We start from the raw sequence: 17722 nt of genomic DNA on the forward strand, positions 1-17722 counted from the left end.
CAGCTTTCCTATGTCCAGGTCAGCTGGCTTTCGCAAAGGCAACACTGGGCCAGATTCTGGTTTCAGATACACTGGTTTAAATCCACAGTGGGAATGCATTGGCTTTACACTAGGTTAACCAAGGTCAGGATCTGGTTGTTACTCTGCGAGCTGCCAGTCCCATCCTACTTAAAGGATTTAGTTTTTACATACATTTACTGCTGGTGAGAGATGTTGGTTTGACAAGCCTGAAGTATGTCATTTATCCACATGTCAGAGCACAGGAAGCAGCAAAGCAAGCTTCCTCTGTGCTATTCCCTGTCCCCGGACAGATGGGAAGCATTGCAAATGGGAATTGCAGTCTCCATGGGCAGAGCAGCCCACCTCCGGAGACCGTCAGCAAGGGGGCCAGTTATAGCCACTTGCTGATGTGGCTTTTTGTGATGGGAGTGGTTAGACACCTGACTACTAAAAACGGAACCCAGAACGACATTGTGGGTCTGGTTTTTAATGATCAGTGTGGGAAGGAGTGAGCTAGGGGGAAAAAGCCATTGTAAGCTCTTCACGTCAGAGACTGCCTCATTGTGTGTGTTTGTACAGCACCTACCACGCTGAGGCCTCAATTCTGATTGGGCGCTACTGTAACAGAAATAAAACAAACAATAAATAAAGAATTACAAGCCATCAGAAGAAAAATAATACTGACTCAACTGCTATCTAACCTGCACTTGCATTCTGGCTCTACCACCAAGCTTCTCTCTTCCAAAGGAAATGCCCAGAGAATAATAAATATCTACCACATTTGCATGTACAGTCCCCCTTTTATTCAAGGATCTGAAAGCGCTTCACAGAGGTGGGTCAGCCTCATTATCCCCACTTTACAGATGGGGAAATTGAGGCACAAAGAGAGCTAAGCAGCTCACCTTGCGAGTTGGTGACAGAGCCAGGAATCCTGACTCCCAGTTTCCCCACACCAACCACTATACCACACCTCTTCTGAACAGGAAATCAGAGCCACACTAGGTGCCTGCACTGTGCAGTACATTGAACACAGAGACCTAGTGCTAGATCTGATCTCCTTCAAGATTGTATCAGTGCTGAAGGAGTCAGCCACTAACACTGCTATTTACACCTCTGCCCTGGCAACTGCTTTAATTGTAAATTAAGCCCTTTCCCCCCTCACGCAGTTTGCTATATGTCTACATACACACAGCACACCTCTAATCCATTCTCATCCAGGTAACACCCCCCAAACCCAATGCATCTATGGTGTAACTCCACTGACTTCAATGGTGTTACACCAGGGATGAACTTGGCTCAGTTCTCTCTAATGTTAAATGGCTCATCTCCCAACAATGACCTTCCTGACCAGGGGCTCGAGCCCCTTCTTGCAAGATCGTGAACTTGGTGTCCCCAGGGTTAATGACTTTTCAGATGCCCATTTGTTTCCGAGTACAGCTCCTCATTCTTCCTGCTCCTCCAGGCATGGTACTTCTTCATGCTTTTCCTCCTTGCGAAGCGGCAAATGCTAACCATGAAAACCCAGGAGACCGCGTACATAATTACCCCCCCCACCTTAATGAACCACCTGGGCTTGGGTGACACAAGCTCGCAGTACATGAGCCAGGCCCCGACCCCGATCCGCACGCCCGTGAAGAGGGCCACGAAGAAGAAATCCACCACATCCCCCGTGAAGCTGTGGTAGAGCCCCATCTCCCGCAGGAACCAGCGGGCCTGCAGCAGCGGGTTGGTGATCTCACTGCCAAAGATGACAGCGTTGACTTCGGCAGCCGACTCACCCAGGGCCAGAGACACCGTGATTCCCAAGATGCTCACCATGTGATGGGCAAGCATCAGAGCGCCCTCTGCCTGGAAGTATACACACCAGGCCAGGTCGAAGAGGAAGTAGCCCAAGCTAAGGCACAGCCCGTGCACCTGGAGGGTTGTGTTCGGTGACCCTGGAAAGGAAAGACACCAGCTGGTGCATTAAAGAGAGGAGACACCAGGCAGGCAGGATCTGCGGAAGGGGCAAGGTGTTCTCTTCCAGCAATGGCCGCTTCGCCTGGCACTGAGCAAGGGAAAGCTGAGGAAGTCACAATAATGGCCTCTATGCTTGCAAAACACCTCCCGTCCCAAAAGGAGCCCAGAGAGCATTACAGAAACACGCGCCTCCCCCCAACACACCATGAGTCACTTCTCTACCAAATGTAGCAAGGCCTCCTGTGGAGGGCAGAACTCGGATGCACGCTGGCACATAAGACGGTGGGGAGGAAAATCCTCCCTGTAAGGGACAGCGCTCCTCCATCATGGGGAGCTATGACGTTCACAGCAGACAGGACCGCAGCTTCTAAGAGAGGGGCCGCCCTACCAGAATTCAAACCTGTGGTTCCAGAGGGTCACAGGCCCGATTCCTCACAGCACTAAAGCCTCTATGCCAGTTCGGTTGGCAGAAAGGGGTTGCAGGACAGAGGTAACCCCCCTCCCCGAACCCTGGGAATATCTCCAGTGCAGGGGCCTCCTATGACCAGAACAGAGCTACTAGCTCCCCCTCCACAGGAGTGCCAGGTATGGGGCTGTTCTGGGGTGGACGGGCAGGGGCAGAGGGGGTGGAACGGGAGGTGGGATTCTTATGTCCCCATTATTCTGCATCCCTGCAAAAATCTCACAGGGGTCTTTTAAGAAAGAGCACAAGTTAAGGCAGCCCTCAGAGCTGCACCAGCCCGTACTGACCCCTGGCAGCCTCTCAACAGGGGAGGCACAAACTGTGCCCAACTCTGCCCCTGCACTGGTGCACGAAGCTGCCCCTGTGATTTGGAAACGGATGCTTATAACTCTAGGCCGTCCCCTCGGTCATGGTCATAGTGCTTATAAATGCTTACCAGAGAGCTACTAGCCAGAGGCTGATAGGAGAGATGAAGGTGGAACCACAACAGCTATGGTCAGAGGCAGAAGCCTGGGGAGAGGCCCTTTCCCCTGCAAATCACTACCCGAAATCCTCTAAGTCCTGGGATTCCTACTAGGGCATATCAGCTGCTGGTTCACAGATTTGATACATTAGAAGCCCCCTTCAGGCTGCTGGAATCTAGCAGGACCTTCCCTCTCTCTTCCCATGTTGGGGAGGGGTTTAGTACTTTCTCACCATGATCAATCAGCCTATGTTTGTGTCCTCCTCCTCGTCCTTTGTGAATAGCTCCAGAGCCTCCTCTATCACCACTCAGCACTTTTCCAAGTAGCAGAGTGAAATTAACAAGAGGTTGTTAAGTTTCACTGCAGCTGCTCAGAATCTTGTGGGCAGGGGTGAGGAGAGTCAAGAATTCTGTCAATTTCACACTGCTGTTGCCTAGACAAAGCTATGAGCAGCAACAGAGGCACTTGGGCTGTCTGTCTGCACTCAGGAAGGCAGCACTGCATCGGGTCACGTTTGGAATGCTGTCTTTGCAACCATAAGACTTAGAAGATTTTTTCTTTAAATGGAGGCTCATATTCTTCAGAAGTATATGAAATAATCCCCCTCCCTGTACAAACAAATCAGGCTCAGTTTCCTACTCACTAGCAGGTTTCTCATATTCCTTACATGCTTGGTGAGTGACAGCTTTAGTGCAATAATATTACTTTGCCCTCACACCCATTTCAAAAGCAGTGTACACCAGTTACATGCTGAACTTGCCCCAGAGGCTTCCATGGGATTAGCACCTACTTACTTCAGTCTGCTTTTGGGGCATAAATGAGAGATCCCAGCCTTGACGAGTTTAAAATCCCCAGCAAAATGCACAGATACAGTGCAGACAAAGAAGCAGGGAGAGTTAGCCATAGCCAATCTGATGGCAGGGCAGGGGAGAGAAGCGGGTTTGAATGAAGCCGTTCCAGAGGGAGCAGGCTGCAAAGAGACTCAGAGTGAGACCAGAAGAAGGCGACAAAGGGAGCACTAACAACACTAATTAGAATCCCCCCTTCCTGGAACCAATTACATTTTGGCTGGAGCTGGAGCTCAAGAAGGGAACAGCCAGCAAGATCCACTGAGGAAGATGGGTGCGCTCCTGCTGCTCAGAAGACACTACTCTCTGCCATGAGGTCAGTCACCTGGGGCAAAACTCCCATAACACACCTGGGTGAGTCAAAGGCCAGGGGCCATCGATAAAACCAATGTAAGCAGAGAGGCAGGTGGCGAGGACACCGTGGGTCAGAGTGACCAGCCGGCAGCTCCACTCGTAGCTACGGTGCTTATACCGATGGCAGAACCAGGTGTAGAGAGACAGCCAGGAGATCAGACTGCAGGTCACCCGGAGGGGCATAGAGGCCATCATCCTAGGACAGGGCAGGGAGACAGAGAAAGATTAGTTAATCTAGTCACATGCAAAGTCAGTTGGCTTCATCACAGCATTTCCAGACTTACCACTAAATTGCTCTGACTCCTCCCCTGTATAAATTAGTATTTTCTGCTGCTGCTGCTTGTTATAACAAATTATTTTGAAGGCACCTGCTGCCATAGCACATGAGCATGCAGCAAATCCTATTACAGCTGCCACCTTCTCTCTTCCCCTGCCTCTGACAGAGCCATTTTACTTGGGTAGGGAACCATTGCAGGCAATGGGATAGAATACAATAAGTAGCAGCCTCACCAGCTCTCAAATCGCTTCCCAAAAGAGGGATCAGCATCATAATCTCCATTTTTCAGATGGAGACCCTGAGCTACAGAGAGGCGATATGAATTCCCCCTGGTCACACTGGGACTCATCCGCAAGGTTTGGAATGTAAGGTCTCTTGCCTCTCAATTCTGGAACAGGCTAACCCTTACTGCCAGGGAACCCTCCATGACTCTGTTAGGAGAAAGCCTGTCTGAAAGCAGTGCATCCTCCGGAACACTCTGAAGGTGATGAGAATTAGACCCACTAGGAGTGAATTCCAGTGGCTGGCCCAGTATTGAGAAAGCAGCCCATGGGGAGTGCCAGATGAAGCAACCTCACCAGTCATACCTGTTGTGAGGAGGTGTGTTGTGAGAGACGGTCTTCTAGGCCACTAGGTCCTAGCCCAGTTGGGTCCTTAAAGACCAGGACTTGGAAATAGACCCATTATCAGACTGACAGCCAGAGGGCAGAGCACAGGTGGAATGTGTTCTCAGCCATCTACTCTACCTAAGTGGCAGGCTGCTGCATTTTCAGAAAGCTTTAAGACTGCGCTCCAAATAAGAGAGTCATCCCTGGGCCTCAAGGTTCCTTCTCCTCCCGTGCCTTCTGCCTCTGAAAGGTCTGCCAGTCGCATCACCTGCCCTGCTTTGTAACATTGCTCATGGAGGGCAGCGTCTCAATTCTACCTCTGCCGGAACAAGAGAAATATTTTGCACTCCTACAGGACTTGCCACCCGAGGACTGAAGCCTGTCACAAACATTAAAGGATTGAGAGAATAATATGGATATAAGGAATAGCCAACATGGATTTGTCAAGAACAAATCATGACAAACCAACCTAACGTCCCTCTTTGACAGAGTTACTGGCCAAGTACAGTAGATGGCAGAAAGCTTTAGATGGGATGTATCCAGATTTTACTTAGGGGTTTGACAAAGTGCCACATGAAATTCTTATTAGCAAACTAGAGAAATGTGGTCTAGATGAAACAATTGTCAGGGAAGTACACAATTGGTTGAAAGACCACACTGAAAAAGCAGATCAACTGTTCGCTGTCAAACTGGGAGAAGGAACCAAAGTGGGGCTCTACAGGGGTCAGAATTAGGTCCAGTACCATTCAATATTTTCATTAATGCCTTAAATAACAGAGCGGAGAGTACACTTACAAAATTTACAGATGACAGCAAGCTGGGATTTCTCCCATTGACAATCCAGGCCTAAGTGACTTAGATTCAAAGAAGATTAGGTTTGGAAGAGACCTCAGGAGGTCATCTAGTCCAACTCCCTGCTCAAAGCAGGACCAACCCCAACTAAATCATCCTTGACTTGGCCAAAGTGTCACAGAAACTGCGTGGAGGAGTCAGGAATTGACACCAGATCTCCTGAATCCCAGCCCAGTACTGTAACTCCCTCCTCTCCAGGATAAAACATATCACACCAGGGCTCCACCTCCCTACTGCCGCTCTCCCGCCTCACCACAATATCCTCCAATTTACTTTATATTCAGTCTGAACTCAAAATGTTGCAGGGTGAAGGCGAGTGCACAGCACATGTGCTGGTCACTGTTTTTGTCTCTCCATCTGTTATAGCAGGCACAAATGTCTGATCCAAAATCTTGGGAATAAATGGATGCTCCTGTTTCTTTTGAATAGGGCAGGTAACTGGTACTCCAAGATATCGCTGAGGGAAAGGGTGTAGAGAGCTGGGACTAGTGGGGGCCGAAAAAGCCAACTCTAATGGTACAAGGCAGGACTTGTCCATCTAGTTTGAGTCTGAATCCTAGCTCAGATACCAGGGCTCACGCTTTCCCTACATGACACAGGAAACAGCAGAGGGAGCAAGAGAGGAATGAGACAAAATTGCACAGAAAATTGAGCTGCAGGAAGGAATCTTTAGGGCCTGAATCGCCTTTGGGTCCAGCCCTGAGCCCGTGTAAAGACCAGCACTGAACATAACGAAATAAAGATCACTCCCAGAGGCAGCCTGTCATGCTGGAAGCTGGCGAATGCCATTCAGCTCGTCCTAGCACCAGGCTGCGCCAGAGGAAGGATGCAGCCAAAATAATACATCAGGAAGGGAACACAGCACGAGTAGGACTTTGAAATAACATCCCCCCCTGACCTGCTGAGCTAGGAGGGAGTTTAGGAGCAGCTGATCGCTGTATCCTGCGTGATGCAAGGAGGAGCAGAGCTGGATGGCCTTTCTCCACGGGGCGGGGGTCGGGGGGAGGCTGCCCAGTCTAATAAGGAAGCAGCCCCCAATGCCGAGGGTCTCTTCCCCCACCCTGTACTAACCAGTGCGGCGAGAGATGGGGAACCCCTTATCGCCACCCTGAGCCCGGGCAGGATGAACTGGTGTACGCCCCCCTTGGTCCGGAGAGATGCCACCCCCCGTGCGCCCCCTTTAGTCTAGAGGAATGGGGCTTCCAATGCACCCTCTTGGCCTGGAGAGATGGGAACCCCCCATGCGCCCCTTTTGATCTAGACGGATGGGACCCCCTCCCCGTGTGCCTCCTTGAGCCGGAGAGATGGGGGACCCCCCCTTGTGCACCTCCTTTAGTCTAGAGAGATGGGGCTCCAATGCACCCTCTTGGCCTGCAGAGATGGGGTACCCATGGACCCCCTGGGTCCGAAGAGACGGGGATCCCCATGCGCCTTCTTTGGTCAAGAGGGATGGGGACCCCCCCGTGTGCCCCCTTAGGTCTAGAGGGATGGGGCCCCCCCATGGGCCCCTTTTGATCTAGACAGACGGGACCCCCTCCCCGTGCGCCTCCTTGAGCCGGAGAGATGGGGGACCCCGCGAGCCCTCTTTAGTCTAGAGGAATAGGGCTTCCAATGCATCCCCTGGGTCCGGAGAGAGGGGACCCCCTGTGCGCCCCCTTTAGTCTAGAGGAATGGGGCTTCCAATGCACCCTCTTGGCCTGGAGAGATGGGGCCCCCCGTGCGCCCCCTGGGTCCGGAGAGATGCCCCCCCCCGTGCGCCCCCTGGGTCCGGAGAGATGCCCCCCCCCGTGCGCCCCCTGGGTCCGGAGAGATGCCCCCCCCCCGTGCGCCCCCTGGGTCCGGAGAGATGCCCCCCCGCCCGTGCGCCCCCTGGGTCCGGAGAGAGGGGGCCCCCCGGGCGCGCCTGGCGAGGTTACCTGCCCAGAGCGCCAGGCCTCCGCCGGGACCCCGCCGGTCCCTCCGCCCCTGGAAGCGAACAGCGTCTCTCGGCCACAGGAACCACAGAGCGCCGCGCAGGAGGCTCCGGCAGCCGGCGGCAGCCGGGGAGGATCTCGGCTTAGAGTCGCCTGCTGGCGCGGAGGACGGACGGCAGCACGGGGCCAGCGGAGCAGAAAGTTGCCGGGGAGAAGAGAACAAACTCCCCCCAGACCCCTACGTACGGGGGGGGGATTTGTTTATTTATTTATTTTGGCGCGGGAGGGACAAGAAACACAACCAGCCCCCCTGTGCCCTCGCCCGCAGTCTCTCCCAGCGCACAGGAGAAGAGGCTGTGACTTACAGTGGCATGATGTGTATTACAGTATTAGCACCCCCAAAGACACCCCCCAGCCGAATCAGGGCCTTGCGGTGCTTGGCCATGGAGAAGGACATCCCCAGGCACAAATAGAGGTAGGGAAAGAGAACGACTTAACCCACTCCACCCTGTGTGCTGATCCAGAGCATGGGGAAGGAGGGACCACTAACTCCCGCCTGTAGGCAATAGACACTCACCTAGTGAATGGCTGCATTACTGACTCACTGGTGGGGCAACTCTGCATCAGCTCAGACAGCTGATGTTTGCCAGATGCTGGGAATGGGCGACAGGGGATGGATCACTTGGTGATTCCCTGCTCTGTTCATTGCCTCTGGGGCACCTGGCCTAGGCCGCTGTCGGAAGACAGGATAGTGGGCTGGATGGACCTTTGGTCTGACCCAGTATGTCCGTTCTGATAGTTCAGTCCCATTAAATCAATATACAGCCACTGTTCCTTACGTAAAGACTGAGGCAAGAGGGGGGAAAAGAGCCATACACCCTAAGCACAACTTCACATGCCCAGATCTGGGGCAGCAAAGCATAACCCCCTTTCTCAACCTTCCTTCCCACAGAGATCCACCCAGTGGTTATAAAACCTAGAGCTTTGCTTTGATTGGAAAGTCTTGTGGCAGGGACTCCTTTTCTCCTTGATGTGTGAACAGAACCTAGCCCCACAGGGCATGTTGACACTGTCCCTGGGATCCTGGGCCACAGATTCAGTGTTTCCAAGCCCACGTCTATACTGCATCGTAAACTTAGGCTTAGAGCGGCTGGACCTGGAACTCACAGCCTTGCAAACAAGTCCCTACGGCCCTCGACAGATCTGCTGCTGTAGTTCTGCAGCTTTAACTGCATCCACACTGCAAAATAAGAGGGCTTGGACCTACATCACAGCAGGACTCAGGGTCGGATACCCTCCCCCCCCTCCTTCCTCAACCTGGGTCCTGGGGGCTTGCTGACCTGAGTCAGCCTGATCTGTGTGTGGTGAAAGGAAGACTTGGGCTCAAACTCATATCAGATCCCAGACTTAGTGTGCAGTGTAGACGTACCCTTTAGAGCCCTGAACACGGAGGGGAGGGGGCAGTAGATGCTACTACAATACATGTAAATTATGTAGATCATCTGCCTCTTCAGGGGATGCGACAATGAAGGCTGCTGTACTAAAGGGCCTTCTTGTGTTAGCTAGTGAAAATGGTGAGCGTTTTGATGGGTTTTTTTTTAAACCACACTGAAGCACTCAGTGGCCTCTGCTCATCCAACCCAGGCTCATCACTGCACCCACAAAATCCTCCTCAGGGTAGGGTGTATGTTTTTCAGATTCACGCAGGAGAGAGAGATGAAAGCAGTCCTCCACATCTGCAACAAGAGAAACATTTATCAAGCTTTACCTAATGAGACTTTTAAGGCTGGCCGGGTGTGGTTTGTGCTGTAGAGCATGGCTCAGTTCCCATATGCACTGTGCCGTGCATTATGTATCACTCAAACTTGGCTTTCTGGTAGATCAGGTATAGGCTCCTATTATTTCAAGCAGCTCATAGTTTAGGGGTGATGAAACTAAACCTCTCCTGTAAGGCAACAACCCTACTTTTCCCACACAGCTTTTTCCCCATTTCTACATGCCTGAGCCTTTGCTGAGGTAGGCCAGGCTTGTAGAGACCCCAGGCTCAAATCCTGTTTGAGAAACCGGCAGAGTCATGACATTTGATCTGCTGCTGCCAGTACCATAGATTGCAAGAATCAGTGTTGACAGCCACAGCCTAGGAAGTCGGAGGTAGTGCATTGCTTTGAAGGACTCAGGGAGGAACAACCAGCACCGTGACTGGCAGTAATACAGCAGTGTTAAGGGCCCAACTGAGATCAGGGCCCCCCATCAGCCCAGGTGCTGTAGATAAAGTCTTATTAGACAGGACAGACACAGGAAATTTTATACCTACACCTGGGAGAATTCAATTTTTGATTTTTTAAAATAATTTCAACACATTTATTTTTAAGCATCAATTTACATTTTCAGTTGTACAAAGTGATGATTAAGTTTATGTTTATCAAATTTTCACAGTTGCAGGAAATTAGGAGGGACCAGACAATTTTTTAATAGTCGATAGTGAGATTCAACGAGTGACCACTTTACAACAGTTAAAACATAAATGGTCAATATCACATCAAAACATACAAAGTAAACATCCTTAAATTAAGCTCTGAAAAGTTCTCAAGCAGCATCTCTCTTACTTTGCCGATCTATAAATTGATTATTATGGATGGAAATGTCAGTTTTGGTGTGGTCAGTGAAATTGAAATTTGCCAATAAAAATCTAGCTCTTCCAGGTCTAATTATACCCATTTTATAGATGGGGAAACCCAGGTACAGAGAACAAGTGACTTGCCCAGTGTCCCAGGGGAAAGTATGGGGCAGAGCCAGGATTTGAACCCAGATCTCCGGAGTCCCAGGACAGTCATTTCATCTGTAGGCTATCCTTCAACCTACATTTTTTCCTTTTTCCATTCCAGTTAGTACGAGGGGCGTAACGTGCACAGTAATAGAACGCTAGATTTGTTAGGCTGCATGACTTACAAATCTCAAAGATATTTCTTGTCAAACAGTGAGTTGTGTAATTTGAGGGGAGCCCCAGTAGCTCCCCTCAAATTACAAGCCGAGTTAGTTGAAGATTTCTGGGCACTTCCTTTTGATAAAAAGCCTGTAGTTTTATCTGCCAACTATCCCATCGTTCCGGGGACCTGCTTGTTTTTATTAAGGATCAAATCATCCAAAACAATAGCAGATTTAACAGTGATTTCTAACTCAGATCCATCAGCTGTCTCTAGTTTGGGAAGGGGATGGTGCATAAAGAGACTTCATCTTCTTACACCTGGAAGAGAAGATGGAGAACTATAAAGGGCTGCTAGCACTGGGAGACTGGGACATAAAGGCCTCTCACATAGTCCCTCTTTTTAATGTTAATTGAGTGTCCCTGCCGAAGCATTTTACCAGCTGCTTACTATATAAAGGTTTTCCTAAAAAACACAGCCACCTCTGGTTTGGACGTCAGCAGTGGAGCAGTGGACGACAGGGTACAGTCAGAACAAGAAGGGAATTTTAGACAAGGTCATTTTAGAAGACCTCTGTTTTAGGCAAAGAGCCATAGGACCTTTCCTGCCCAGCAAGAGCGGACACTACCTTGGTTTAAAAGGGTCTCATCTAAGATTCCCCCTAAAACCTATACACATACTGCATAGTACTTGCTATCAGAACCATATTGGCCCTTCTGAGAAGTGAGTCTAGGTGTCCCAAAGCTGATTGTAAGAGGACTACCTTCTCTGTCCTTTGGGCAACCAAAAACAGGCTGGATGCTTTCTAGTTTTATAACCACCTGTTTGGTCCCTTCCACCAGGTCATCAGTACAGCCTTGTGCAGCGACATACAAGTGGACACTTTAGCCCACTCTCTGGAGTCTTTGACACAAAGGTTTCCTTGCCTGAGATCCTGATCCCTTGGACCCACCTACCTTTTCCTCTTGCACTTCCTTCTTCTCCTTGAGCTATTCAGAACCATCAGTCCATCAGCTGGGAACAGCTAATCAGCCTCCTGCCTAATTAAGCCATTGAGCACCCATCTCCCAATCAAGTCCACAGCCATGCAGGGGGGTGAGGGGGGGGGGAGAGAGAGAGAAAAGCAAGTACCGTAAGGGTCAGACTTCTGGGTCATCTCTTGGCTCCTAGCTCTGTCAAGCAGATGCTTTGGCCAACAGAACTGGACCCAAAAAGGTTCTGGAGTACAGCAGCTAGCAGGTGAAGGCAATGCATTTGCTTTAGGAGAGAGGTCAGCAAGCAAGCCACAACCATACTGGGTCCTACCATCCTGCGTTTAAAGAGAGACGGTGCACAGCAAATGTATGTTACAAAAGACTGTCACTTTATTAGAAATCTTATCAGCTTGGAGCATTAATAATCAAGCATTAATAATCCTTGGGCAAGGAGTTCATGCCTCATGCTAATCCCGTCACACAACCTTAGCATAGCCAAGGGCTCCAGCTGATTTGCACGTCTATTTCCATAAAGATTCCATTTGTATTGCCAGCCATAACGCATTCAGAATAAATTTAACCACCTTTGAGGCTGCATCGTCTCTCTTTTTCTTCCAATTCCCCTTCATTTTTCGACTTGCTCCTTGCAACTGCAGCTTCCTTTCCTGTCCCCACATGAGATTCTCTCCCCCTATTTACTCCCCTTCACTACCCCACCTCTCACACACTGTTGCATTCCTCATTCACCTGAGTGCACCACTTCCCCCATCCTCAACCCCAAGGCAGATAACAGCGCAAAGCCGGGCAGCAACAATAGGCTCCGAATAAGGGGGTGGGGAATAGAAGACCCTTGATCACCACGGGAGCCGTATTCCCCACTATAGTCATTCATCCTGTCTTCAAACTCCCCCAGTAGTAGTGACACCATGGCTTTGATAGAGCAGGGGGAAGGCTCACCCTTCCCAGCGTGATGAACTTTCAGAAGGGGTGGGGAATTCAACCTAGGTAGCCTGAGGCCAACCCATGGCCATTCGTTCCTCGGCTGTAACAGGAGAGGTTTTACAGCAGAGCTGAAATGTGAGCGGCTGTCTTCAGCACAATGCAATCCACACAGTAAAGCCAGAGGGATATCAAATGCAAGTGCAGGGAGATGAAAACACACGTGCCCCTGAGAACTGGTACCCATTGCGTCAGATCCAGGGCAACAAGGCCCGGGAAGGGGCACTGCATTGAAGCCTACACACCTGCGCACAGACATTGAACAGTCATGTCTGCAAAACAGTGTCTGGTTTTCATGTGACTTTAGCACTAACAAAAGCGTCTGGCTTCACACCTCTGGAGATGGTTCATATGCAGAGCAGGTATGGAATCGGGACAAGATTCCCCTCTATTATCCTTCCCCTGGAAGGATCCCTTTAGCAGCAGGGTGAGGGGTGGGCTTCGGTCTCCATAGCCCCTTCAGTCCATTGTCTTGCATTGCCAAGAATGCCAACAAGAACCACTCCATGGGAAGACCTCTCTAAAAAGAAGTGTGCTAAGCAGATGGGCCCAATTCTGATCCCACTTTTGCTAGTGAGACACCAGAGTAACTCCACTGAAGTTACAGTGCCACAAATAAAACCAGAATTGGGTTGTGTGAGAGTATAAATACCAATAGCAGAGGCAGGACTAAGGGAGAAAGAGGCATTTCATTAGAAACAACCAGGCAAAGACATTGCCTCAGTTATTAGCCCAACTACAGTCCCATCCCTTCAAAAAACAACTTTTCTTCTAAAGATACCAAGCTTAACCACAATAAATACTTGGCATTTGTGTGGTGCCTCTCGTCCAAGCGTGCATTATGTTATTATGCAGCTTGGAAAAGCAAGGCAGACGGCAAGCGACTTCACACAGCCAACAGAGCTGGGAAGATCAGACTCCCCACAGACCTACTATCTCCGAGAAGTAAGTTGGAGTTACAGAGTGTGCCTGGACTGTGCAGTTTGCCTGGAGCAGACTGAACAGCTCGAGTGGTAGCTAGCCTCCCTTTTGAGTCTGTAACAGTGCTGGAGAAGTTAGTACCTTCACACCCTTCTGTAGGATTCCCTTCCCCATCAGCATTTGCTAGACACCCACAGAACCATCTCATTCCGGCTCATCCAGGCCTAGCTCATGATAACCAGTGTTAAATGGTCCATTTCACATTATTGCCAGTGTTGAACGGTTCTCTCTCTCACAGGACTCAACTGTCCAGGACAGGATTTCCAGCCCCTTAGTGCCAGGTTAGACACATTAGTCCATTCAGCACAAGGCTAATGAGATGTCAGATGCCCATTGGTTTTCAGGGGCACGTACCCACCACTCGCACTCCTCCAGGCATGGTACTTTTTCAACACTTTCCTCCTAGCGAAGCTGCAGATTGCGATCATGAACCCCAGGGACACGATGTACATAGCCAGGCCTCCAGCCTTGATTAGCCATATGGGCCTGGATGAGACGATCACGGAATACATGATCTGGCCTCCCACCCCAATCCGCAGCACCATAAAGAGAGCCACAAAGGAGAAATCCACCACTTCCCCGACGAAGCTGTGGTAGCACCCAGTTTCCCGCAGGAACCAGCGGGCCTGCAGCAGCGGGTTGGTGATCTCGCTGACGAAGACAATGGCATTGATTTCGGTGGCTGACTTGCCGAGCCCCAGCACGAGCACCATGCCACAAATACTCAGTGTGTGATGAGACAGCATGAGATCTCCTTCTGTCTTGAAGTACATGCACCAGCTGAGGTCAAAGATAAAGTAACCCAAGGTAAGGCACAGCACGCGGACCTGGAGAGGCGTGTTTGGCGTCCCTGAAAGGAAAGACATGCACATTAAACTGAGAAAGGATGCTCCTAAGGGCTCCATTCTAAGAGGAAAGCTACACAGTGGACACCTAGTAATACAGTTCACCAGACTATGAAAAACAATGGCTGCTCACTCAGTAGATCTGCTCTCTGGGTGTATGCAGAGTCCGAGGTGCCAACTTGAGTGCAGAAGACACCCTCCCCCAGTTTTACTACTTCTGAATTCCATTAGCACAGCAGAGCCTACACAGCTCAAAGAGAGCTGAAGTCGGCTCTGCCTCGTGCGTCGTTAGTAGAACGGTTAGTTTTGCAACTGGAGCGAGGGTATATTCTACCAATGGAACAGCATAGGTGTCACTGAAGGCAAAAATCTCCATGGCGATGCACAAGTCAGAAAGAACCCAGCTTGACTCTCAGATCTCAGGTTAAGTCTGCAGGCAGAGACAGTGACCTTAAATAGGTAAAGCAAGACAAAACCAAGCGAAGGACCCAAACAAACCATCCTCTACATCTCGGGCTTGTAGGGTGGGAGGGATTTTGTCCAGCAAGAGCCCTCTCTCCCACACAGTCCTCTTCCCCCATTTCTACAATCCCAAGTGTATACCCTTAAAACTCTATAGTGCTGCATGCACTAATGGTAGCAGATGCTTCTGGGTCAAATTGAGAAGGCAAAGCTTGAAGAGGGGGAATGAAGGAGTGTGGTAGCCCACAGGTTCCTTTAGGCCGCTTAGCAGCCCTGGATAGGCTCTTCTAATGGACTACCAGACAGAACTCTTGTAGTGCCATACGCTATGGACCCAACTCCTCCCATCCCTGGCACACCCACCGTGCCAGAGTTTGTGAGGGGGCAACAGATGGCTGCTTATGACAGCCCTATGCTATGTCTGTGCAGGAGAATTCATCCCTGGTGAGGTGAGGGATATGAATGGCCTCTAGAAGCAGGCTTGGAAAGATCAGATTTTTAATCCTTAAATGTTGATTTCACTGTACACACACAAACCCATCAAAATATTTCTATCAATAACCATTGAAATTTACAGATAAGGAAAGCAAGAAAAATGCTGTTTGAGAACTTGTTGGAGTCAAAATCCAGTGATTTAGGCTGGTTACAGATGGACAAGGGAATGAATAGTTCAATCAACAAATCATTTCTGGACGTAGGATATTTGTTTTTCATATCTTGACATGGGACATTGACACTTGGTGGGTTTTGCAGTAGTGTTGTAGTCACGTTGGTCCCAGGATATGACAGCCACAAGGGTGGTGAGGGGATATCTTTTATTGCACCAACTTCTGTTGGTGAAAGAGCCAAGCTTTCGAGCTCCACAGAGCTCTTCTCCAGGTCTGTGGGCCCATGAGCTCTGTGGAGCTCAGAAGCTCGGCTCGTTCACCAACCAAAGTTGGCCCGAAAAACGATATTACCTCACCCACCTTGTCTCTCTCAGTTTGTGTTTTCACAACTTTAAAGCTTGAACTCTTTGAATCTCAACTTCTACTGTCATTAAATAATTATCTGACCTCCCCACATAGTTTCCCACAACTGTGAACATTTAAATTTATAAAAATACAAAAAAAAAAGCTTTAAAATGAACAATTGAGATTATCCACCAAAGTTAAGAAACACTGAATTCTACCAAGCCTATTTATAAGCCACCAAAGCAGCAGGGTTGTGCGTGCAGGAGAGTCTATCACCACTAGAGAGACCTCTCAGTTTAGGGGCCTGATACTTGAAGTTACAGTCAGGCATTGTCCTCACACTAACAGCAGGAATCCCACTGACTTCCAGAGGACGAGCAAGACATGCAGGATATGGGATGAAGTCAGAGATGGGAGTAAAGAAAAGAGTTTCTTTATTCTGGATGAAGTCTAGAAATGTGCCCAGCACTTTGCCCAATAGCTTAGCCAAGGCCCTGCCCCAAGGAATTTCAGCATACTGTTAAGTACAACTGGGGGAAAACAGTTAAAAAAAAAAAAAAAAAAAAAGAAAGCCTGAGGGTGGGGATCGGCAGTCAGGGATTGAAAGAAAGGGAGATAGGTCTCAAGGAGGTCATATGAGCTTGGCCTACAGGCAGGCAAAGAAAACACGGCTCCAAGCGTAGATGGGAGCATGAAAGAGGGAGACCTGGTGTAGACAGCAGGAGATAGCAAAGGGAGCTCTAAAGAGAGAGAACTAATCCTCCTGCACCGATCACAGGTGCAGTAGGACAGAGACACTGCCTTTTTTCAGTGAGAAGATCACTCGACCCAGGGCAAAACTCCACCAAACATACCTGGGTGAGTTAGAGGCCAGGGGCCATCGATAAGAGCAACGTAGCCAGAGAGGCAGGTGACAATGACCCCATGCATCAGAGTGACCAGCCGGCAACTCCACTCGTAAGTATGGTGCTTATTCCAATAGCAGAAACAGGCATAAAGGGAGAGCCAGGCAGTCAGGCTGCAGGCCACCTGGAAAATGACGGAGAGCATCATCCTAGAATGGACAGAGAAAGAACGTTACTGGTGAAGTAATCCATCTAAAAAGATCCCCACCCCCAAAGTTAACACCGATCAGCGCCAGCTGCTACACCCAAGGACTCAGATGCAAAAGACACACAGAACCATCCTCAACCCTGTAATTTCGTCATCATACCAAACCTTTTTGCCCCCCACATAGGCACGTTTGCCAATCAGCTTCTCCACAGGCCTGTTCCGGTTACTGAAATTTGAAGAGGTTTCACAAACAGCCACTTCACCCATTTCAAGCTGGCATAGAGAGGCACGGAGGGGGGGGGGACACAAAATCCCCGTCCCTGCTTGCATCACATCTTGACTGTGTTGCTGCCCCATTTTGGCATGGTGGAGCCAAGTGCTCAACATATGGCTGCGGGTCTATTTGAGAGACCATCACGTGTATGGGAATGGCGCCTGGAAGCCATTGTGCTACGTTCCGCACCAACCCACAAAGATGGTCCCGGCCCCAAAGAGCTTACACTCCAAGACGAGAGACTACGGGTGCCTACCACTGACAGGGAGAGCACAAGGAAATTACGTTTTTTTTAATTGATCCCATGAGACACACCTTATCTCATCAACAGGAGGCAAAGCCAGATCCTCTACATCCAATGCCTAGACCTCCACCACTTTGCCTTAAAGTCCATTAGCTGGCTGCTCTAGCAGAGCGGTATCCTCTGTGAATCAGCCAGCATGCTGCATGAAAAGTAGCTCGGTGGGGGTGTGGGGATGGTTTGGAGAAGAAAGAAAAGGCTTGAGCGTGACAATGAGA

At 49.9% G+C, this 17722-nt stretch overlaps 2 protein-coding genes across 2 annotated transcripts; both read right to left on the minus strand.

Annotated features, from left to right (window-relative positions):
* Positions 1 to 1331: 1331 nt before the first annotated feature.
* Positions 1332 to 7778, minus strand: TLCD5 (TLC domain containing 5). Its single transcript, XM_077839789.1, has 3 exons — positions 7742 to 7778; positions 4085 to 4284; positions 1332 to 1937 (listed from the first exon to the last, which is right to left on the minus strand). The coding sequence occupies exons 2-3, from the start codon at positions 4281 to 4283 to the stop codon at positions 1399 to 1401; spliced, it is 738 nt and encodes a 245-aa protein (XP_077695915.1). The 5' UTR covers position 4284; positions 7742 to 7778; the 3' UTR covers positions 1332 to 1398.
* Positions 7779 to 13927: 6149 nt separating this feature from the next.
* Positions 13928 to 16941, minus strand: LOC144278551 (TLC domain-containing protein 5-like). Its single transcript, XM_077839904.1, has 2 exons — positions 16731 to 16941; positions 13928 to 14466 (listed from the first exon to the last, which is right to left on the minus strand). The coding sequence occupies exons 1-2, from the start codon at positions 16927 to 16929 to the stop codon at positions 13928 to 13930; spliced, it is 738 nt and encodes a 245-aa protein (XP_077696030.1). The 5' UTR covers positions 16930 to 16941.
* Positions 16942 to 17722: the final 781 nt, after the last annotated feature.

This window comes from Eretmochelys imbricata, chromosome 22 (genome assembly GCF_965152235.1).
Source record: "Eretmochelys imbricata isolate rEreImb1 chromosome 22, rEreImb1.hap1, whole genome shotgun sequence".
NCBI classification, from domain to species: Eukaryota; Metazoa; Chordata; order Testudines; family Cheloniidae; genus Eretmochelys; species Eretmochelys imbricata.